At 42.2% G+C, this 25,097-nt stretch overlaps 1 protein-coding gene across 1 annotated transcript in view; it reads left to right on the top strand.

Moving 5' to 3' along the window:
• Positions 1-25,097, top strand: part of slc39a14 (solute carrier family 39 member 14) — a 34,995-nt gene that overhangs the window by 5,874 nt on the left and 4,024 nt on the right. The window contains exons 2-9 of the mRNA XM_084945915.1: positions 7,513-7,691; positions 9,760-10,097; positions 11,650-11,827; positions 19,812-19,981; positions 21,568-21,690; positions 24,042-24,215; positions 24,444-24,678; positions 24,883-25,067. Of these exons, the coding sequence (XP_084802041.1) occupies positions 9,789-10,097; positions 11,650-11,827; positions 19,812-19,981; positions 21,568-21,690; positions 24,042-24,215; positions 24,444-24,678; positions 24,883-25,067 (1,374 nt within the window). The 5' untranslated portion in view covers positions 7,513-7,691; positions 9,760-9,788. The remainder of the gene's footprint in view (positions 1-7,512; positions 7,692-9,759; positions 10,098-11,649; positions 11,828-19,811; positions 19,982-21,567; positions 21,691-24,041; positions 24,216-24,443; positions 24,679-24,882; positions 25,068-25,097) is intronic.

Genomic DNA, 25,097 nt, shown 5'->3' with positions numbered 1-25,097 from the left:
TTTAGACAATAATTCTGATGGCAAAAGAACCAAACGGGACAGGCAAAAAAAAAAAAAAAAGAGAGAGAGAAATCACTCATCTTTGGAAAAGAGTTTATTACAGAGAAATGTCTCTTTCCAAAATAAAAGCTATACTATACGCTTCTTCTGGGCTATATTCTCAGCAGCATATTAAACATATCAGGTCCCCATAAGGAGAATCATGTGCTAACGGCTGTCTAAATGACTCGGGTAAAGTTTGTAGCATGCGTGCTTGTTGTTTTTGTCTGCTTCCACTTGTCTTTGCACTAGGATGATGTCAGAGTAAATGTGCAGTCATATTCGTTGTGTTCCCACTAGTGCTGTCAGCGTTAATCTCGTTAAAATGACATTAACGGCATAACGCGGCAAATCTCCGTTAACGAGTTACCGCGGATGGCGTCAACACCTTAACGAGCTAACTGCGCTAACGCACTAGTTCCCACCCATGTAATTGAGCATTGCGTGGCACATCCGACATACTGTTTTACTTTTGTCCATGACGCGCTTACCATCAGGGTCATACTTCACATGAAGACCAAGATAGTTCCAAACGCCAGATCTAAATGAGGGTGGGGGAGGTTCAATTTCGGGTAGCGTTGAGGCAGTTGCCATGTTGCAACGAGCTTAGCTTCTGTCTTGCTAGCTTGCGCTGCGCTCAGTGGATCTGCGCTCGACAGTGCAGCCTAGGCGGAGTAGTCGAACGCAGATCCACTGGGCGCTCAACACAGACAGCATCGTCAGAAGAAAAGTATGGGCTCAAAATGTGGTCATAAATATTTTGTACTTGTAAATCAGTTTTGTATGTGTAAAAAGAATGTGTGTGTGTGTGTGTGTGTGTGTGTGTGTAAAAAAAAAAAAAAAAAGATTTGTGTGTGTGTGTGTGTGTGTGTGTGTAAAAAAAGATTTGTGTGTGGACTTAGCCAAAAAAAAAAAAAAACCCTGCAAGTTACAAGTACGAATTTTGACCCTATTTTTCTTCCTTTCATCTGATTGATCAATGTCATGTCAATCACAAATGTAACAATCCAATCAGAGAACAGATGGGTTTGGCTGTTGGAGGGGCGCTTTCTGTAAACACCCCAAGCTGTACAATATTCAGTCGTCCTCTCAGCAATTACTTTATTGACATGTTTCATACAAGATCATTTCCAAGAGCTCGGTTTCATGTGCTTGTTTTATCTTGTTTTTGTGCTGATTTCAGTTACATATAGTCAGATTCAATGATCTGTAGTTTAATTAGATTTTTTTTTTTTTTAAATTTGTACCTCACTCAGTTCATTTTTATTTCTTTTAATCAGTGCATTTCCCAAACATGGATTTAACCTACTTGAAAAAGGTTTATGACTGGATTTAATCCACGTCATGTTTAACTTACTCTTGATAAAAAACTCTACCTTAACTAATTTGATGGCTGCAGTTTATCTTTAATGTTCTCTTAAAGTAAAAAGGAAACAGTAACCCACCACTTAAAATGTGTGTTACTTCCTTCAGTGCACGTGCTCTGTGGCTTTCTGTGTCTGGATTCCTGCCCTGGGTAAGAGAGACGGGGTCTGAGTCAGTCCGGGTCACGTCGAAACCCTTTAATTTTATGGTTGGTGGTCGTTTGGAGTGTAGTCAGGATGAGTGGAGCACAACAACAATGTGTTTGGTGAACCAAAACAGTGCCCACGGCTATCACTCTCTCATCTAATGACGGCTTTGGTTGATGATAACTGCACGAGAACCAAGCGAAACAGTAATTAGGGGTTGATGAAGGCATGCGCAGCCTCACCTGGTCTTCCCTGTGGTTGTATATAAAGTGGCCTGAGAGGACAGAGTGCAGATGTGAGAGGACGGACGAGATGTGAGGAGCAAACTGCTGGAAATTGCAAAGGATCTGTTCAAAAGCAGTCTCCATTCATAGAAAAGGTATGATGAAATGCATGCTCTGTAGTCAGTCTGCAGAGAAAGCCTGTTGAAACCAGATCAGAGATCTGAGAGCTTGTTTATGTTTTTAGATTTGTCACAAGTCCAACAACTGATAAGTACAGTTATTGGACTAATAAGGGTGACTGATATTGAATGTAATTTTGCTATTTAGTGACACAACCCTCCTTATTTATCCAGGTTTGGGACTGGCAGTCGTTACTTTTGTTATTTAAAGACCTAAATATTGATTTTATGGAAACACACATGGCATGGCAGCACTTAATACTAAGTGTTCTTATCATCATTTTGTTGGGCAACATGAATGAAATCACTGCCTGTTAATCATTGAAATCTCTAAAAAACTATCTCTGCACGATCTCTTCGACTTCAGAGTTTTATCTTTCACCGAAGAGCATCGGTAAGAAATACGGATTCTTAGAAGCAACTTTATTTGTTCTGGCTGCAATATAAAAATAACCTTATTGCTCTGTAAGCCTCTATATATGATCCTAAAACAGAGCACTTTGTACTTTTTTACCTTATGTCAGTTTTTCAAATAGATCAAGCCTAAGTTTGAATTCATTTTTAAAATTCTTTTTTATATTTATGCTTTATTATCAGAGTTTAAACGCCTGAACATAGTTAAACGTTTGTCATTCGCTGGTACGTCAGGTGTTAATGACAGAGCTGTGATACTGATGAATGTCTTCTCGTCCACAGACAGCATTTATGGCAGCTTTACCGGCTTCACACTGGCCAAAGTTTTAGTTCTCCTTGTAAAATCTCCCCTCGGCCTTCAGTAGACCTACCCCAGTTTGTGATCAGTAATATAACACTAACGCCATCCCTTTCATGTGAACGCGTTAATATCTAGCCTGATAAATGCTGTGTTGACTTATTACTTCTTTGTACAGATTTGTGATCTTCCCCAGCTGAAAGTGAGGATAAGAATTGTTACGAATGACTGCAATTATGCTGTTTGATTTTATTTTTGGAAAGACACAAAGTACTTCTTACTTAATCTTATAGTTTCAGGCGCCTCTTTTATTCACTGCTTTGTTTGGTTTAATTCCCCTGTGCTCTTCTTTTGTTTCGTTTTGTTAAGAAATTCCACTTTTCTTCTTCTTTTTTTGTTACACCTACTTGTTTCTTGAGATCTGCCTCTTCAGACTACCCTTTTAAAACTTTCTGGAGCCAAATGACGACATCTATGCTCCTTGTACGGAGCCTCATGGTGCCGGCTTATTTAAAAAGGCGAAATGCGAGCAGAAAGTTTCTTTCTGTGCTTTTATGATGGATGGTTTAGTTTGTGGATTAGCTCACCAGTATGCATCACCCTAATTACTCACAAATTTATTAAAAGGATGCGTGGGTTTGGAGTGGTCATGGTTTGTTTGGTTAAACTAATCCATGGAAAGCAGTTATTCATGTTGTTTTTGAGGCCGGTGGTAAAGTGTCAGCCAGAAGTCCTGTGAGACCTGTAACCCACCGCAGACTTTATTTCTGCCTTGTCAGCACACGAAGTTGGTGATGACGAGGGAAACTGGTCATCGAGCGGTGTTTACACGTGGGTGCAGTAGCCGTGAGATGTGACAGTAGTGCAGATAACACTGGTAATAATGGTTAATCACCACAAGTACTCATGGGCCCTTGGCGCTGATACCGCGGTGACCTCAGCCTCCGAGTTCACAGCTTTCTCTGGCTGCAGTATTTTCATGCTTGCTCGTGGATGGCTACCTGATCTGTAACGGAAACCTGATTTGTCTTGTGTGTCCTTCCTGTCAGCGCTACAGTTTAACAGGATTCATTTTCATGCCAGTGTTAGATTAGATTTCCTCTTCATTGGTACTTCATATTATATAGAAATATGATCATTGTATTTATACTTATTGGTATAAAGATGTTTTCTTTGATGTTACTGTTAAAGTGGTGTATTTAAATGCCAGTTACACTTATTTTGAAAATGGGAACAAATCTTCAAGAATACATACTAATAAAAAAAAATGTATCATTGAAATGATAAGTGAACATTATATGTTTACTTATTTGGGGGGTTGGGTATGGATCAGGTAGAGATTATCCTGTCATGATGGGAGACTAAAAAGTCAGACAAACAGGTGACGTCTTGAGACATCCGAGGTCCTCTGCGTGCTGTCGGGATTGGTGACTAAGCTTTTTCCCTCCTTCACCCCTGTGCTGCCAGCTCCCATGTAATCATCATGCTTTCCATCCATGGCCTTCACCCTCATGTTGAATTCTCACGTCTGTGCTGCAGACTGCCAGTCTCGTCTGCCAGCCTTTATCTTATCTGTGCGCACACACACACCACTAAAACAGACATGGTGACATGGTGACCACTAAAACAGACATGGTGACATGAGCGTGACCCAACATTCGGGGCACTTGTTTTGATTGGACCTTAGCCATCTGCCAGTGAGGAATGTTTCTGCTCCTTCACTGTTTATCATAGCTCGGCTTTTTGGAGCTGCACATCCTCCAGACGCTGAGATGCATGTGTATATTTAGTGTGTGTAACCTGGAAATTATCCCAGGCAGGTTTCTAACACAGCAATAATGGTGCTCGTGTTGATATTGACATTTGATAGTTGACGATTTATGTCATCGACTGACTGCAAACATCCTTGTTGCATGTGTGTGTGTGAGCGTGTATTTATATCATTGTGGGGACCAAATATTACTATACTTGTAAAATGGTAAATGGCCTGTATTTGTATAGCGCTTTACTAGTCCCTAAGGACCCCAAAGCGCTTTACACATCCAGTCATCCACCCATACACACACACATTCACATACTGGTGATGGCAGCTACATTGTAGCCACAGCTGCCCTGGGGGCTCGAACAGGCAACCTTCCGATTACAAGGCGAACTCCCAACTCTTGAGCCACGATCGCCTGGGGACCAGCAACACTTATGGGGACCTAAATCAAGGTCCCCGCAAGTTTGAAGGCATTTCTGAGACTCAAAATGTGGTTTTAGTGTAAGGGCTACAGTTAGGTTATGGTTAGGTATATTAGGTATAGGGTTAGGCATTCATTTTTGATGGTTAGGGCAAGAGGCTAGGGTAAGCATTATGCCAATTGGATGTCCTCGCAAGATGTGAATAACCGACATGTTGTGTTTGTGTTAAGGAAGATTACATGGCTGGTTCTTAAGTTTCAACATATTAATTGAGGGTTAAAGCCTTTCTTCCTGTGTTTGTTGGGTGGTTCATGTGTAACGTAGCAGCAGAGCTTCTAGTCTTCTGGGTTTGGTTGGTGTCTGCCCATTTTCTTTGGTTTTAGAGGAATTAACACATACATGTTGGGAAACTTTTGAGTCAGACTTGTTAGGCTGCAAAAAGAACCAGAAAACTGTAATATACTGTCCTGTAGAAAATGCGTCTTGGCTTTTTCCCTCAGTACTGGTCTCTTTAAAATGTTCTCCCCTTCTTCTAGACAAACATTTGTCTCGAACATGCCCATGAATGCATTTCACCTTTTGTGCTTTCACTCTCTAATATAGGCTGACACACCTTGACTCTCTTCTAAAAAATAAATGCACAAGATGAGAGAGATATCAGTTTACTTCTGGCAGCTTTCCTTGGTTTTCACAGGGACTGCTAACAGCAGTTAAACCACAAGGTGAAGCTTCAAAACAGCTGGCTGTTACTTCATTCTTAAGATTATAAGTACTTAAGACCTTTTTATTTAACCAAGCAAATCCTGTTAATATGAGGATGTTTAGCTAAGGCAGTGGCATTATAAAAAGCAAATAAAATATCTGCTAGACTTCTGTCAACTACCTAACACAAACAGTCTGACTGGTCCATATAAGTGAAGACATACTTATGTAAATGGTAAATGGCCTGTATTTGTATAGCGCTTTTACTAGTCCCGCTGAAAAGTGCTGAAGCACTTTTGCCACACAGACACCTCCAGGTGACTTCAGTCAGTTAGAAAGCAGCGAGACACGGGTGGGAACAGAGCACGGGTGGGAACAGAGCACGGGTGGGAACAGAGCACAGGTGGGAACAGAGCACAGGTGGGAACAGAGCACAGGTGGGAGACGGCTGCAGAGGATCAGGACGACAGACAGGGAGCGAAAGCATCCAAGAGAGAAACCTGGGGAAAAGCAATCAACAAAATAAAATAGCAAATGGAAAACAGGAAGCCAGAGAGAGTGGCGAGGTTCATTAGCAAGCAGCAGTCATAAACAGCACTGATGCACACAAAGACACGGATATCTGCAGAAACAGTAAATGGCCTGTATTTGTATAACACTTTACTCAGTCCCTAAGGACCCCAAAGCGCTTTACACTACATTCAGTCATCCACCCATTCACACACACATTCACACACTGTTGGAGGCAGCTACAGTTGTAGCCACAGCTGCCCTGGGGCGCACTGACAGAAGCGAGGCTGCCATATCACGCCATCGGCCCTTCTGGCCAACACCAGTAGGCGGCAGGTGAAGTGTCTTTGCCCAAGGGCACAACGACTGAGACTGTCCGAGCTGGGGCTCGAAGCGGCAACCTTCCGATTACAAGGCGAACTCCCAACTCTTGAGCCACGATCGACCTCCCAAAAACCAGTTTTGACCCATGAAATATGCTACACCACTTGTATTTTGCACATCAGCGTGCTCAGTTTTAGGCCTTTCTCACAAATAGACTCTACAGATTGTACAACATAGTGTCCACCACACTCTCCCACTGCCTACTGCAGGAAAACCTCAGCTTTAAAAAGTTAGGAGCAAGTATTTGTTGTATTAATTTTAGCTTGACTAATTTATTTTAGTACCATTGTTTACTCTCAGCTTCCCCGTGTGCCTGAACATTAGCAGCCAGCAGGAAAGAGGCCAAGGTTCAGAGCTCCTGCAACTTTAAGGAAGATTGTGCAACAGAGACTTGCAGGGAAGAAAGTTTGAAAAAGTGGTACCTAAAGATGCTTTTGAAGTTTTATTCTATTTCTCTCCTCCACCAACTCCAGAATAAGGCCTCATTAGGCCAAGTGGAGGGGAAAATCTGGGAGAGAGGGTGTAATTCACTGGGGAGAAGAGGAGAGTCTTCTCTTTGCCTCCTCAGATCAGAGACCTTTGGAGAGAGACGTAAAGACGGTGCCTGAACTCAAATTGGTTAGTCAACTTTCCCCAGATAAAATAAAACTTTTACTTTTTCAGGTAAGGCTGCATTTTTCAAAACATCAGTGATGTTTGGAAGTGAGAAATTTCAAAGTGAATCATGCTGATCACTTGCTTGCACGTCAGCCTGCTTTTTCTTAATTAATCTTTTTCAGAGCTGTTTAACGCTTCAGTTTTAAGTAACTGCATAGGTGTCAACAAGAAACACTTCAGTTGCAGAAAAGAAATATTCAGGGTTCGGCTCAGTTCTTGACTTTGACCCGAGTGTCAGACAGGAAGAGGACGAATCGATAGTTAAGAGAACACACGGTAGATTTGAGCTGGCAGCTGCCATTTCAGGTTTCTTTTTAGTCCTCATTTCTTTTTGTCTACCTCTCCCTATTTGTTTCCTCCTAACCAGTGACTTGTAACCTTCATTTTATCTGTCTCTCTCTCTTCCACAGCCCGCTGCACTCCTGAGGACCCTGCTGCTCTCTCCAGACTCACATTTCTCCCTCCCCACATCTATCTCAGCTCCCAAGTTACCCTTGAGCATTACTCAGCAGGCTGGGAGCTTCGGGGCAGACCGACTGAAACAGCCTCTTTACTCACCGGCTATCATTACGCACCTCTGTAGGAAAAGGTGAGCGCTTCTTTACAACAAAATGAATGGCTGTGTTTATTCAGCCCAGCTTTGCTTGTAGACCTGCAGGGTGCACAGACATGAATAGAGACTCTGTTACAACAGTGGACCCTATGTGGACATGATCCTATGTGATTGGACTGTCAGAGTTTAAAAAAGTGGAAATCATAAGGGTTTTATATAGTCGAAACACACAGTGTTGGATAAATCCCACCAACACCGATTGAGTAAAGTGTTGAAACACCAGTAAATCCTATTTCCGGTCGACAGACGGCACATTGGTTGAGATTGTCAGTGATATTCTGTGTGCTATAATTTCCTGTAATTGTCTGTAATTGGGGACTGTGTTTATCCCACTGTTTCCTGTTCTCAGCTTGTGCTTCGTGCTACAAAAGCTCGTTGTGTCACCTTGTGTGTTTGGTGTTTAATTAGAAGTTCACAGCTTTGCTTCAAGCAGCAGTTATTTTGTATATTATAGTGTTTTGGTACCAGTGTTTCTCCTGCTTTGGATGAGGCTCTGCAGTGCTCTGTTACAAGCTCCCAAAATCTTTCAGTTGTTATAATTCAGAAAAGAATCAATCTTGGGCTCAGGAAGACTTCAGTGTGGACATTAAACTTAGGGTCAGGACTTTTTCATAGTGAGCAATCCAAACCACACAGCAGCATATTATTGTTGTAGATCGAACATCTCAGATGTGTCTCTGGGGGACCTTTAACATGGACTACCGCTGAGAACAAGTTAACCTTTGTCCTATCTTTTTCCTGGGGTAATGTGCTCATTTTATCCGAACCATAGCTTTGTAGCACCAGGTAGGTTAACACTTTATTATAGAATTAAAAGACGGTCCCATAGAGAGCTGAGCACTTGAGGTTCCTCTGCAGAGTCTTTGTTCTTCCTAGGGCTGCGCACGTCTGTACAGAGCTCTCAAATGTCCTGTTCCTGTGAGCTGCAATGATTAGTGCCTCTGTGCTGTCTTTCAGTTCAGCTTTGGTCAGCCACTGGTAGGATTTCTCAGTATCAGCCACTTCTTCTGTCTGTTGGTGGTACGTGCCGTGCGGGGGCCTTCCATGATGGTTTCTCTTCTTGCTCGACTTCTGTCTCAGGTTTCTGCTGCCTGAGATGTTCACTAAGAACTTGCGAAGATCTTCCCAAGTCATGGCCATATGAGAGGAACTTTCGCCCCCAGTCCGAGGGGGGCGCTCTGGATCAGTTTATCACCATGACTACTAGAGATGGGAATTGATTAGAATTTTGTGATTCTGATTCCGTTATCAGTTTCACTTATTGATTCGTTTCCTTATCGATTCTCGTTGGCTCCACTTTAAGGTCATCACCATCTCTAAGCAGCATTTCAAAGACAGTAAATTCATGCAAATTAATTACACACTGCCTGGTGAAATGTTTGTGCATGTTGGAGGCATTTCCCCTCTTTCTTGTGATCAGTGAAAAAAAAGTATTGCACATAAAACAACAGAACACTTTTTTTTTTGCTTCACCTTAGTAATGCTATTAGCCCAGTAATGAGCAGTGCCTGGTTCCCTCCAGACATGATGCCTGGATTCAGGCCAAAGAGTGCAATCTTTGTTTCATCAGAGTGAAGAATTGTTTCTCATGGTCCGAGAGTCCTTCAGGTGCCTTTTGACAAACTCCGGGCAGGCTGTGATGTGGCCTCCCTGATGAAGGCCCGTCTACCTCGATCGCTCAGATTGGCCGGGATTAATAAGATAAACATATGAGAAACATCAACCCATATATTACTGTTAGCGTGCTTGTTTTCTATCAGTATGCGTCAAAATTACTACTACTAACTGTGTTCTGTTACGTACTATCACAATGTTAACACACCTTATCAGGAAGTCGCATACAGAAACTATGCTGTTTAGACAGTATAGTGAATTTCCAGCAAATAGCGACACGTGCTTGCACACAAACAGTGTGGATGTGTCCAACAGATATTCCAATCCAATCCAAGTAGTTTCCTAAAAAGCGAGGTAATGCCACATTCTCTTCAGTAATTTCAAAGATTTACTCAAACTTTCTTTTTTGTGGCTTCTGTCCTCCCCACAGATCGACGTCCTGCGTCCACTGAAGAAGACATGCTCATCTGCTCCCCTCATGGCCGTGCCGCTACATCCACCAGCCTCTTTCACTTTGACTTGGCGTTCCTGCTGGCTCTAGCTTTGCTGCTCTGCCAGGTGACGGGTCAGGTGGAGAGTCAGACGCAGTCACCTGCCCAGGTGCTACAGGACTTGCTGTCCCGCTATGGGGACAACAGCACCATCACGGTCCCTCAGCTGCGATCTCTGTTAGCAGCCCTCAGCCAGGGCCAGAGTGAAAGTGACAGCGGCAGCAGCAGCACAGCTGAAACACCAACAACCACACCTCCCCAGTTCAACAGCTCCAAGGTACAAAACCTTTTCATTCTCTCCATTTTAAATTCAGATTTTTTTTTTGTGTTGCGGAGAAAATATAACAAATAGAAGCTAAAGACTAACATTAGTTCACCTTTGCAGGACTCTGAAGTAGAATCATAAATCCAGCTTTAGTCCGGTCTGGAAGAAACAGGCGGTACTGGTTCCAGGTAGCTGAGCTGTTTAGCATATTTCCCATACTTAGTGTCGTGGCTCATTGACTCACTCAATTGTTGATCTGCCTTTGAATAGATTCGCTGTGAGTACTAGTGGCCAAGTATGAACCTTTCCAAAAAAAATAAATGATGGCTAGGACGTCACACGTGAGTCAGGCGTTGGTTCGTGACACTGAAACGTTTCGTTTGTCAATAACCAGCCGAACTACAAAGAATGTTCAGGGTGTTCCACAGTTTGACTTTGCAGCATATTGAGGCATCTGCTCCTTCTACCACGTCACAGATCTTAAAGCAGGCCTATTGCTTTTTATTATTTTCAGCATCAACTTTTCTTTCCCACCTTTGTAAAATACAGTGTAGCAAATAAATACATGTAAAAATATAAATCTAATGAACTGGTATTTATTACATGACAATAAATAACATTAAAATATGAGCGATCACTTTATTCACCTAATTTTAATTTTTCAGTCACTGTGTTTATTCTGTCTTCTTCTGTTTTTCTGATCCACCTTTTTAAGTCAGGATTAAAGCGACATCTGACACGTGCATGCCGAGTCACTAACTAATCCCAAAAGCTCAGTCTTCTGATTGCATCAAACACTCTGTTCTGAACCTGTTTCTCTACTTCAGCCTTTTCATAATTACAATGAGAGCAGATGTTGTTAAAAAGCTCTGGATCTGAGTGAAAACACCTACTTTAGGTGCTGTCGCCCTCGTGAGTGGCAGTTGTGACGTCACTTTGGGACGCACTTTCCTTGTTTTTCCACCCCTTGATGTTTATGACCTCAGTCATGCGTTGCAGCTCAGTTGAAGGCACATTAGTTTCAACTCTTACTTCCATTTCATTGATATATCAGCTCAAGAGCTCAGATTCTCCGATTATAAAGAGGGAGCTCTGACTTCTATTTCTGTTCCAGCATGAACATGAAGGTTTATTCTGAGTGGCAACACCTGTCTCTGAGCAGGTTCAGCCTGCCTCAGCGTGCCCAGTATAAATGTTACAGTGCTGTGATGACACAGTCGGTGGAGGCAACAACGAGGCCCAACAAAAAGGATTATTTTAAACCGTTACTTTGTTAACATTAGAGTCGAAAATTTAATCATCATTTTTATTTGGTCAGATGCTGTTTTTTTTATTGATTTATTTTATTGGTGACACCAATGTTATGCAATAGTGCCTTCCTGTTAATTTCGTCTAGTCTATACTCCAAATATGAGTCTTGACAGACTCATTTGTGTTGTTTTCAGTCCACATGAAGGTGAAAAGCATGCTAACCTGTCACTGCATCCTGCCATGTCCTGGCTAATTCACCAACAGTGAGATGTTCGCTTGTGTGGGTTATTTATGGGGATGTTTCCTGTTCCAGTGCTTGCCTGCAGACACACTGGCCATTTACAGCATGAGCGAGGAGTCGCGGCTGGATGGCCGGGGTTTTCAGGAGCTGTGCCCCACCATGCTGCAGCAGCTGGACGCTGGCAGCTGCAGGGCACATAAAGGGGAGGAGCAAAGCAGCGACACCTACCCCAGGCCCTCAGACGCTGAAGGTGAGCACCAACTAAATACTAATATTTAACATATTTTTATGTTTTAATTTCCTCTGGTGGAAATTGTACATATGTGTTGATCAAAGTTTACCTTTTGCTCCTTAATGTCTTTTAAAGCCTTTTTCATTGTTATTTAGAAGAGACACATTTGGATTCATCCAAGCAGCATCTCAGACAAAAACAGCATGAATCCAGAAAGTGTTTCTTCTCCAAATATTTTCTTTTTAACTTCCTCTGCAAGCGCTGTATTTCTTTCAAGGTTTTCTGTGCCTCATTGTTCATGTCTGTTGTCAGTTCAAGTATTATCACACACCTTGCAAACACATTCTTTCATCAAATCTCAGCTCGAAATTTGTGTGTTTTGTTGCCTGGTGATTTTATGGTGTCCCCGAAGGAGAGGAAAGCCAAAATAAGCACGCACAGTTAGCCAAGAGCTCAGATTGCATTTCTCAGTTTTCTGTAAAAACCAGCACATCTTTCAGAGTCCACAGTCCAGCTTCTCTCAGCGTTTTCAGTATGCAGCACAGATCTCATCCAGGTAAAGACAGTCCAGACTGGAAAGCTCATCTTTCCTTGGCTGCTGAACCGCTGAAGCTCCGTGCAGGCTGCTGACCGAACACACCCAGCAGGATGTTTTAAGCCTGAGAGCCGCTTTGACGTGCACGTTCTGTCAGAAATTCTAGGAAATGCTGAATTCAGTGCAGGCTGCTGTTTAAAGAGAAAAAGAAAAACCTTTGAGTCTTCATGAAGTAAACTAAATTGGCTCTGGAGTGTGTGGCTGGTATAAAAAGCAAGCTAATCACAGACTTGGAGGTTTTGGTTAAGTCATGTGATGTTTTGTGCTCAAGGCCTCAGGATCATCGGTTCAGAAAAGTCCAAAACATTTGTTGAGCTTCAGCTAAAAGAAAAACAGCAGCTTTCTTTATGCAGGCAAAGACTTTGGGCTTGAATCTTGTGCTGTAGCCGGTGTCCTTATTTATTTCATCCTTGACAGGTGAAGAAGAAATGGCCCCAGAGCTCTGGCTCTATTTCTCACTCTCCACTGACAAATTTGTTTTCCCTTATCAGGCTCTCATGGCTTCAGCTCACTTCACACTTTCCTCTTTAGGCAGCTTATTTTGGCTTGAGAGATGTTTTCCTAGCTGGAGGTTTACGGGCATCAGAGAGGAAATTTAATAACCTTCTCTTTTCTCATTATGTGAATAATCCAGCTTTACCCAAGGACTCACATTAGCACTGATATGCTGCTAATAGACATAAAATAATGATCCTTTTTTAACCAGATACTTGTTTTAATGATGTTTGATGACATTCTCTTTATTCTGCTGCTTATGTTCTTAACCGCGTGTCCAGCAGCTGTGTTTAAATGGTTTTTGACTCGTCTGCACGGCTCTTGTACACCGCGAACATTTCTCAATAGACTGATGATTTTTCCAGAAGTCTTGATCCTCTTTTGAAAGAAAAACACTCTAGACAGCAGTAATGGAGACAATTTGCAAACATGGAATTTGCAGGTTACTCACCAGCCACTTTGGTGTGTCCTCCATCTCAACTGATTGTTAACAAATATTTAATCACCTGGCCACATTGTAGTAACTCAGAGATGTAGACATGCTCAGTACAGCCTGCTGACGTTGGAACCAACCATCAGAAAGAGTAGGAAAGGAGATTTAGGTGACTGATAGGAAAAATATCCAAAAAAGAGAAAATATGAAGTGAGTGGCACGTCTCTGGGAAGAAATGTTTTGTTGATACCAGAAATCAGAGAGTGGCCACACAGCTTAGAGCTGAAAGTAAGTCAACAGTAACTCAAATAACCACTGGTTGCAACCAAGGTATGCAGAAAAGCATCTATAAACGCACAACATGTTGATCCTTGAAGCAGATGCACTACAGCAGCAGAAGACAACATCAGGTGTTGTTCCTGTCAGCTCAGTCCAGGAAACTGAGGCTGCAGTTCACAGGGAATCATCAAAACTAGTTGTTTGGGGTATGTTTTCTCACTTTGTTCTCCTTAGTACCAAAGGAGCATTGGTTAAACACAACAGCCAACCCGAGTATTGTCGCTGACCTCGTCCAACCCTTTTAATAAAAGATTCCAAGAGGACAGTTTTCTGGTTCACAACACCAGATCCTCTCAGACTGGTTTCTTGAACATGACCGTTCACTGTGCTCAGATGGCCTCCGCAGTCACCTGACCTCCGCACCTTTGGGGATGTGCTGGAACAGCAGATTCAAATCATGGAGAACTGTGTGATATTATCATGTCGTTATGAACCAAAATCTCAGAGAAATGTTTTCAGCATCCTGTGAATCTGTGGCATGAAGCGTTAAGGGCAACGCTGAAGGGAAACCAACCCAACCCAGCACTAGAAGATGTACCTAATAAAGTGTCGGGTGTGTGAGACCAAAAGACGCAAAACTTAGCAGGGATGCGAAGTCAGCAAATCAATTTCCCATTGGACACAATAAAGTTACCATTAAACATAAGAACCAATATCAAGTCAGTGATGGGAATGTTGGTGTTTCTTGTTTTTCTGTACCAGAGCTACTGAAGGTCCATTAGCTACTGGAAACACTAAATAATAATGATGAAATATAAAACAGTGGTGCCAAGTAGTGGGGAAACAGACAGAGTAGGAGTTTTGCTATTGAGTCAGAAACCACAGAGTGTTTCACCATAGTTTCATCAGAAAGAGGAAACGATTCAAACTCATCTAAACAGCTCAAACACATCTGGCTCTGTATTCTCTAAAATTCTATTTGAGTTTCTGATGTCACTAAAATGTTTAGGATAAAGTTCCCACGGTTCATAGCTGAGCTGGATGCTGTTATTGGGAAACTACTGTCACAGCTTCTGATCTGCATGCAGCAGATTTTCTTTGAGGAAATACTTTTTGAAATATGATCTGATTATCCTTTCTTTTGTATCCAGTTTAGTAACATGACGGGATGCTGATTTCCATTTTTTACCATTTCTGATCTGATACAATCTCATGTTTTTCTCCCCTTTATGCATTTTTTAAACATTATTAAATATCTCTTTTCCTCAGCTGTACTCATCTTCCTTCATCACCATTGTTGCTCATCTGTTTACTTGTTTTTTCCTCAGCAAGAAGTTGAGAAGTTGTCTCACAGCATCCAAAAATTTGTTTTGCAGGATATGGAAAATCTAACCAATGGCTACTTCCTTTTATTCTTTTTACAGGTGTTGCTGGATATATTTAACTGTAGTGTACATCACATTTATGTCTGGTAGCACTGTGTGAGCACTTCAACTACTTTATGTACTTAAATTGTTTTATTTGACTGCTTTCTAGAGTCCAGGTGGAGTAAAGCTGCAGCGTATCACAATATAATTACTAAAACTAAAGAAGGGAACAGAAAGTGGATTAAACTGCAGGATTTATGTGGTGCATGCTTCTAGCTGATTCAGATGTCTGTGCAGCCTGTTTTTCTCCTGATCAGAAAATCTGTCAACACAAGTTTGAGCATTGATTTTAACCCCATGAAAATATAAGAACAGTTTAATTGAGTACTTAAAAATCAATAAGCTGCAGCTGCATACAGTCATATGAAAAATAAAATGCATCTGCTTTTAGCTCTCTTGGTTTTACGTATCAGGTCAATGTCAATCAATAACACGCGACATATTATACGGTCATATTTTTATCTGACAAAACAAAGTCAAATCCAAAAGCAGCGAGTGGAAAATCTAAATGCACCCAATTCAATTCAATTCAATTTTATTTATATAGCGCCAAATCACAACAAAAGTCGCCTCAAGGCGCTTCATAGATACAGAGAAAAACCCAACAATCATATGACCCCCCTATGAGCAAGCACTTTGGCGACAGTGGGAAGGAAAAACTCCCTTTTAACAGGAAGAAACCTCCGGCAGAACCAGGCTCAGGGAGGGGCGGGGCCATCTGCTGCGACCGGTTGGGGTGAGAGAAGGAAGACAGGATAAAAGACATGCTGTGGAAGAGAGACAGAGATTAATAACAGATATGATTCAGTGCAGAGAGGTCTATTAATACATAGTGAGTGAGAAAGGTGACTGGAAAGGAAAAACTCAATGCATCATGGGAATCCCCCGGCAGCCTACGTCTATTGCAGCATAACTAAGGGAGGATTCAGGGTCACCTGGTCCAGCCCTAACTATATGCTTTAGCAAAAAGGAAAGTTTGAAGCCTAATCTTAAAAGTAGAGAGTTTCTGTCTCCTGAATCCAAACTGGAAGCTGGTTCCACAGAAGAGGGGCCTGAAAACTGAAGGCTCTGCCTCCCATTCTACTTTTAAATACTCTAGGAACAACAAGTAGGCCTGCAGAGCGAGAGCGAAGTGCTCTAATAGGGTGATATGGTACTACAAGGTCATTAAGATAAGATGGGGCCTGATTATTTAAGACCTTGTATGTGAGGAGCAGGATTTTGAATTCTGGACTTAACAGGAAGCCAATAAAGGGAAGCCAAAACAGGAGAAATCTGCTCTCTTTCTAGTCCCTGTCAGTACTCTTGCTGCAGCATTTTGGATTAGCTGAAGGCTTTTCAGTGAGTTTTTTGGACATCCTGATAATAATGAATTACAGTAGTCCAGCCTGGAAGTAATAAATGCATGAACTAGTTTTTCAGCGTCACTCTGAGACAGGATATTTCTAATTTTAGAGATGTTGCGCAAATGGAAGAAAGCAGTCTTACATATTTGTTTAATATGTGCTTTGAAGGACATGTCCTGGTCAAAAATGACTCCAAGGTTCCTCACAGCGTTACTGGAGGCCAAGGTAATGCCATCCAGAGTAAGAATCTGGTTAGATACCATATTTCTAAGATTTTCAGGGCCGAGTACAATAACCTCAGTTTTATCTGAATTAAGAAGCATAAAGTTAGCGGCCATCCAGGTCTTTATGTCTTTAAGACATTCCTGCAGTTTAACTCATTGGTGTGTGTTATCTGGCTTCATGGACAGATAGAGCTGGGTGTCATCTGCATAGCAGTGTAAATGTATGCTATGTCTTCTAATGATGCTGCCTAAGGGAAGCATGTATAATGTAAACAGAATTGGTCCTAGCACTGAACCCTGTGGAACTCCATAATTAACCTCAGTGTGTGAAGAGGACTCTCCATTTACATGTACAAATTGGAGTCTATTAGATAGATATGATACAAACCACTGCAGTGATACCTACAGCATGTTCTAATCGCTCTAATAGGATATTATGGTCGACAGTATCGAACGCTGCACTGAGGTCTAGCAGGACAAGCACAGAGATGAGTCCACTGTCAGAGGCCATAAGAAGATCATTTGTAACCTTCACTAAAGCTGTTTCTGTGCTGTGATGAGCTCTGAAACCTGACTGAAACTCTTCAAATAAACCATTCCTCTGCAGATGATCTGTTAGCTGTTTGACAACTACTCTTTCAAGGATTTTTGATATGAAAGGAAGGTTGGAGATTGGCCTATAATTAGCTAAGACTGCTGGGTCTAGAGATGGCTTTTTGAGTAAAGGTTTAACTACAGCCAGCTTGAAGGCCTGTGGTACATAGCCGACCCAATGATTCAATAGCTTGGAGGAGCACCTTTAAACAGCAGTACCTTGAAGTAATGGTTTCATCACTCTCTCACGGGACTTTTGGCCACTTTTCTTTACAACGTTGCTTCATCTCATTGATGTTTGCACGCGTTGTTCTTTAAGATCGCTGATGATGTTTTTTAATGCCCACCTGAACGCTCCAAACCAGCAAACTGCCAAAATGTCTGGTTGTATTGAGCTGGTTAAACTGGCTGATGAACAAGTAATCGTGTGCCTTTGAATAGCAGCACCTGGCTGCAGGAAGCAGGAAGGGGTTTTAAAAAACTGTTAAAGAAATAACGACACAGTGTAATATGTCGTGCGCTGTTGTTCATTTGAGGCTGTATTTAAATGACTGGAAGACCTTCTAAGGATCAGATGATTTTTTTTTTTAATTATATGTATACTTAAACCTTAAAACTGAAAGATGGTGTTATTTCTTTCATATGACTGTTTGATACCAGATTTGAACTGACAGCAAATAGGCTGATGCTATCGTATGGATTTGTTGGAATAATGAGAATTTCCTTTGTCACCTCTGCAGTGATGGAAAATCTACTGCCGTTGGCATGAACGTCAAAGTAGCTGCTGATCTTGCAGACATAAGACACTCACACAACAGTTTTCTCACATCCAACAGCCGGAGCCCACATGATGTTTTTGTTGTTGTTTTTAATGCTTGACCTGTATGATTGAATCTGGCTGACGTTATCTTTTATCCACAGCTTAAGCTGCATTTATCGATGGATGACTGCACGTTATTCACAGCGCTTTGTTTTAACGTTGTACCTTCCTGTTACTCCAACTACAGTTTGGGGTTTTTCTTTCTTAAGTGTGACAATCATCAATGTCTCCGCCCTGACCGGAGTTTTCATCGTGCCCCTGATGAAGTCGCGCTTTGGGAAATACGCACTCACCTATTTCATCGCGCTTGCCATTGGCACGCTGTTCTCCACTGCCATCCTGCAGCTGCTGCCAGAGGTTTGACATCGGGACATACATACATACAGACCTTTGACTTTCATACAAAGATTACGCTGTCCTTCGTTCATGGCATTGCCATCAAAAATCAATCAGTACTTTCCACCCGACCCTCTCATAACGAGCTGGTGTAATTCAGCAAATGCTTATAGTACTGTAATTAATGCTTTTCATGGCTTCATTAAAAATACCAAAAAACAGCTGATTGTGAGGGGTTTGGTAGGAAACTTGGAAACGGTCTGTCCTGCCGTCGTTTACAAAATTGCGGCACTTTGGCCGAGCTGGCCATTGTCTCTTCTGTGTTCATAACTCTTTCCTGTTCCTGACTTTGTTTCCTTTCTGTGGCTTTCTCGGGCACTGTGGAATTTGCTCTGATCTCTTTTTTTTTTTTTTTCCTCTGATCTCGTTGCAGCCCCTGTCGCGTGCGTGTGTGTGCGTGTGCGTGTGTGTGTGTGTGTGTGTGTGTGTGTGTGTTTTTGTACCTGTGTCTGTAGCTCTCCCGGTACTGAGATCTAGGCCACCTATGTTGTTTAACTGAGGAGAGAATTTCTGTTATGATGCTAGAAAAGCTGTACAGACCTGAAACATGGTTTTAGTCACTGTTTGGGGGGGGGGGGGTTCATGTGTTTCACTGTGTGTAACAGAGCCCTGGGAAATGGAGCACTGCACCCTTAAAGTGTCCTTCAAACTGAAATGTGACCCCTTGTTAGCATTGCTCCTTCTGCTACGAGTGGGCTATTTAAAGTTCGTTTGCGCCCTTTTGTCTCTGCAGTATTTAGCCTGAGGCTATGACAGTGGTACAGACACACCTGAGTAGATCATAACAACCGTGTGTGGGCCACATCTTTGTGAGGACAGAAAATTGGCATGCCGCTATACTCGTGGGGACAAAAACCCACAAGTTTGAAGGCAGTTTTGAGGCTCAAAATGTGGTTTTAGTGTCAGGGTTATGGTTCGGGTTAGGGTTAGGGTTTAGGCTGAGGGTTAGGGTTAGGAATTCGTTTTTGATGGTTAGGGTTGGGGTAAGCAGCTAGGGAAAGCATGTCAATTAGATGTCCTCACTAAGATATGAAAACGAGAGTGTGTGTGTGAATGCTTGAGATTGGAGTAAACTATAATGACGTCTTCTTTTTATCAGTGGAAATGAGGAACTGGTGATTATCTTCAAATACAAGTAAAAGGTGGTCTCACTTCAGCTGTTTTAAGCGGATTATCGGCTCGTTGTTTCTGAAAATCCTTTCATGTCTCTTTTTTCTCAGGATGATTTCATTTAATTGTTCCTTTCCAGGGAGTTAACTGCTTGGTCTTCCCTCCTTTTTTAAAACTCATGATGTCGGTTAACACACCGGTCATTAATCCGACAAGATTATTTCCAAACTGATTACCTCTTTCTCTCTCTCTTCTTCCCCCTTCTTTCTCCTCTGTTAATCAGTTTGGGGCTATGGGATCCTATGCGTGACACTGATCTCTCTGTGCTCGCTGGTCGGGGCGTGCGTCGTGCCCTTCATGAAGAAAACCTTTTACAAGCGACTGCTGCTCTACTTCATAGCCCTGGCCATTGGCACTCTCTACTCCAACGCCCTGTTTCAGCTCATCCCAGAGGTAGTGTTGGTGCTGCTGAGGCTCAGTTTGCTGCAGTGCATTTTTAGCAGGGCTGCTGTGTAGTTCCTGGAAAGAACAGTGAATATATATAAGCATTTGGAAATACAGTTAGGTCCATGTTTGTTTGTTTGTTTGTTTGTTTGTTTGTTTGTTTTTTAAATTTAATCTCTGCCCACCCCCACAGTGTATTTCAAGTCAAACATTCAAGAAAAGACTTAAGTGCAGAGGTTCAGGTTTAATTTAATGGGTTTAACAAATAACTGTTTAGACATTTAGGAGTGTCAGATCAACACTCTGCTGTATTCTTAAAAAGTAAGGATGGACTCACCAGCTCAGCAACAGCAAAAGGCCTGAAATACCACAGAAGACAAGAGAAACAGATGATCACAGAATTATTTCCATGGTTTACAAAAACAACTACATAACATCCACAGTCAGGGTCTGCATACAAGAGACTCCTTCATCAACGTAAATACAAAAGGCTTCCAGCAAGGTGCAAACCTCTGGTTACACTCACGAGCAGGAGGGCCAGATTACGCTTTGCCAGAAAAATATCTGAAAGAATCCGAAGAGCTCTAGAATGAAATTCTTTGGACCGATGAAGCCGGAATGGGAAGAGAAAAGTTTGGAGGTGTAGCAAATTATATGTCAAGCATGGTGGAGCCATACATGCCCAACAAGCATGGGCATGTATGGCTGCCAGTGGAAGTGGGTCACTAGAGTTTTTTCTCAGTTCTGTACCGTGTGCTGGGCTGTACTCTCTGCTCATATTACTAAAAGGTTTCTCCAAAAGTCTCCCAAGAGTTTCTCAAGGCAAAAAAATAATCTATATATTAGATATTCTTCAGTGGACGAGTCAGTCACCTGATCTCAACCCAGTAAGGCAGTTTTCAGTTTCTAGTCCTTACATTTAAAATGTTGTAGTTTTAAGCGACTACATATAAAAATAACTGTAATTCCTAAACAGCTAATGCTTGAACTAAAGCTGAAACTCTGCATTTAAATCACATTTTGATGAATTTAAAATCCACTGTGGTGATGTACAAGGACAAAATGCTAAACTGTCATTGTTCAAAACCTTGTGCACATGTATTTATGTGCACTAGTTATTTTTTTCTCATTTCACTAATGTGAGATAAATCACAGTTTCACAGTGAGTAGGATGAGTTTTTATTGTATGTACCACTGAACAACAGAATAATCTGCTTTAAAGTTTATGGTCACCATAGACAGCACAAGCATTAAGGAAAATCAAGGTTTTTTGATCGGAAATGACATTAATAGTCTAAATTGTCTTGCAGACATCAATCAGCTGTGAGTCAGTCCTCACTTAAATTCAACTAAATTAATAAGATTTTTGCAAGAAAAACAAAGGACAGTGATTCGGGGCCCTCAGATCCTGAATCGGGGCCCTCAGATCCTGAATCGGGGCCCTCGGATCCTGAATCGGGGCCCTCGGATCCTGAATCGGGGGCCTCTGATCCTGAATCGGGGGCCTCTGATCCTGATCGGGGGCCTTCATGAAAGCATTCTTTATTGTAACACATTGCTGCACGTGTTAACATCATCTTCTTCCTGCATGCTAGGCCTTTGGATTTGACCCAATGGTCGATTTCTACGTGTCCAAGTCTGCCGTGGTGTTCGGAGGCTTTTACCTCTTCTTCTTCACTGAAAAAGTTCTCAAAGTGCTCCTAAAGCAAAAAAACGGGGTGAGTGTATATTTATTTTATTGTTAGATAGTCGCTGTTAGATATTCTCTCCACCTGCTGAAGCCACAAACCGTGTTCAAACCAGTCACCAAGATTACAAAAAGTACGTGCAGATGTTGAGTAAGAGTAATTATTTTCAAATGTGGTTCACGGTGTGTTGCAAAAGCCTGGACTGTGGATTCTCCCAGAGCCACCGATAAGGTGGCTTTGCTCTGTTCACTATTTTAACCGAATTTTAAAGCTGTTCAGACACCTGGCAATGCTTGAAGTGTCTTCTCGTCATGTTTCTGCTGAGTGGGGAATAGTTTATCCCTGGTTACTCCTTCATGTGTTTTCTCAGGCTAGCATCTAATGTTTCTGATTCGTCTTTGCTGTGATCACGCCACACAATTAAATATTTATTGTCAGCAGCAGCAGCAGGTTACACTAGTTGGACAGGGTGTTGTCGTCTCAGTAACTGAGAGAAAAAACTGGGAAAGTGATGATTCAACGCTGCAGGCAGTTTACAAACCGCGTGTTTGATCCCATCTGTTGACTGACACAGAGGTTTGCAAAGTCACTGTGTGGAGTTGAAGCCAGAGGCGCTGCTAATACAGTGTACATTATGCACTGTAGTCTTTGTTGTACATACTGTACTAAAGTGAAAAATGAGACACCTGAAAATGTTCTCGTGACCTTTAGACATAAATAGGAAGGCGAGGTGAACTGAACATTCTTGTTTTTCGTGACTTTGAAGAATAATTTAATCACTCAAAAGAGGATTTTTGTACATTTTTTTTTTTTTTTCTGAAGAGATCAAAAGTCCAGCAGCACTTTATGTATGTTGTGTGGTCTGAGCTGACAGACATTCGTGTTTTTGCCTTCATCGTGGAGATGAGCTCGATAGAGACGTTTTAAAAAAAGAAAGAAAGAAAAAGAGCCAATTATTTAACTCCACACACGTAACAGCCAATGAGGCACCACATAGGGTGTCATGGACATTTGGTCATGTGACTTATTCCCAGTCATTGGTGCTGACAAAGGGGAGCGACCAATAGAAATCCTTGATGGTGAAATATGTGGTCTGTAAACTGGAGAAGTGCAACTGCTCAGAAAGATCCACTTAAAAAGACATTTTAAAAAATAAATGAAAATATTTGGAATAAATCATTTATTACCTTAGATACGCTCATGTGTTAGAAGATGCCTGATAAAAGGTTCTCCAAAAAGGTAAATAAAATATTTGAATCGCTGTAGAAGCTCACGGAGAGGTCGTAGTTCACACCACCTGGAACTTCATCCTCTCCTCCCCGCGCACCTCGGAAGTGGGAACAACTGCGGCAGAAAAGTTTTATTCGGCAGTGAGGAGAAGAACTTAGGTTAGACACACGTGGGTGTTTAAACAGTGAGCTGGTTAGTTTATCAGGTGAAATTATATAAATTAACAGCTTCAGTCACTCAGATGTCGCTGCTAATTAAATATCAGTTATTAAATACGTTGAGCTGCCTGCGACCGCTTTCACCGTCTTCGTCTTTTACACATTGTTTTGTGAAAACAGTAAAATATTTGAAAGATTAACACCATAAACTCAAATACGCAAAGCTTGTTTTCTATATATATGCATACCTATATAAGCTATAGACACTGAATATTGCAGCCAGTGCTGTGGTGCGATTTGATAGATGGTGTGTAGCATGTGTTTGTATTTCAAAGTTCTCCATTATAAAAAGATACAGCAGGGTGTCCTGTCATCGGCTCTTACAAATTAAATTCCTTAAACCCAAAAAGCCTCAAAGTGGATATTTTAACGGTTTCAGTGTTAAAAATAATAACTTTGCACAGATACAGCACTCGTTTTGTAGATTTTCCTCTATTTTAAATCTAAAATTTTAAATGACAAGCCAATAAAAGAAACTGTGGGGTGTGATTGTGGGACCGTAGCTCCACCTTGTGGTTACTCTTTTTCAGTCCAACCTAGTTAACTGCTAACAATTTTACGTGCTAAAGGAGCTCCAGATCTGGTGTCGTGTCCTTGAGTGAAACAGTGACTTTGTGCTGTGGTTTACTCGCGACTTTGTTGCACGCTTTTGAGCAGATTTCATTCCTCGTTGGGTTTGCAGACAGTTCACAGAACTCGACCTCACTGAGTCACTGAAGGAGAAAATGGTTAAAATCACGTGGTCGGCCTTTTCAGCTGTTCAGTCCCAGCAAATATGACAAAAGCAAAAAGGAACATCTTCAACTTTTAAGTCAGATCTCTTATCTGCACCTCCTCTTAACCAGATGTTGAGGTTATTTCACCTGTCAGGAAGATGCTGCTCACAATAAGTCTATCAGAATGTGCTGAGTTTTTTTCCCGCCTGTCTCTCAGAGCCACGGCCACAGCCACTACCCTGGTGCAGATCATTACTCAACCCCTGACAGGGATTTGGAGGAGGGGGAGAAGGAGAAGCTGCAGCAGAACGGAGAAGCCAGCAGCCTGGCTCTGGGCAAAGTGGACGCAGGGGAGGGCGAGCTCATGCTCAGCCCTGCACAGACTCCACAGGTATGGATGTAACAGCTCAAAGAGCAGCTTGTCTGCTAGACTTTTAAAAGAAGAGGAACGCAGAAAATGAAAATAGGAATGAACTTTTGTATATGTGGACAGTGTCAGTTTATGACTGGAGGTTCACACATAAAAACAACAAAATCACTCTTGTTGAAATAATCAGATCTAAACAAATTTAACTTACAAGGTGGGAACCACCGATTTCTCTCCCTCTGCTCCTTCCAGGACTCTCAGAGTCCAGACAGCGGTGGACGGTCAGGCACCAGTGGTGGCGGCTGCTATTGGCTGAAGGGGACGACCTACTCTGATATCGGCACGCTGGCCTGGATGATCACGCTGAGCGACGGCCTGCACAACTTTATTGACGGCTTGGCCATCGGGGCCTCGTTCACCGCCTCTGTTTTCCAGGGCATCAGCACCTCGGTGGCGATCCTGTGCGAGGAGTTCCCCCATGAGCTGGGTGAGTCAGGGCGGACTCTGAGCGGGCGGGTGTCCCTTATGCCGAGATAATCAGGCTGCAAGCTTAACCCCAGCTACTTTCCTTTTGGCCCTTTATTATAAGAACATTTCTTAATACATTTAATGGATGTGTTTTGTTTGCTGTCCCAAAACAAACTACTTGAAACGTCAGCTGTTCTGACTCTGCATGTTTTCCTGCTACCAGGAGACTTTGTGATCCTGCTGAACGCCGGCATGAGCATACAGCAGGCTCTCTTCTTTAACTTCCTGTCGGCCTGCTGCTGTTACCTGGGCATGGGCTTTGGCATCCTGGCCGGTAACAGCTTCTCTCCCAACTGGATCTTCGCCCTGGCAGGAGGAATGTTCCTCTACATCGCTCTGGCAGACATGGTCAGTGATTTGTGAACTATGAGATTAAAT

This window comes from Perissodus microlepis, chromosome 12, assembly GCF_051167445.1.
Source record: "Perissodus microlepis isolate ML-2025 ecotype Zambia chromosome 12, ASM5116744v1, whole genome shotgun sequence".
NCBI classification, from domain to species: domain Eukaryota; kingdom Metazoa; phylum Chordata; class Actinopteri; order Cichliformes; family Cichlidae; genus Perissodus; species Perissodus microlepis.
Note: the sequence above shows the minus strand (reverse complement) of the source record. Positions and strands in the feature narration are given on the sequence as shown.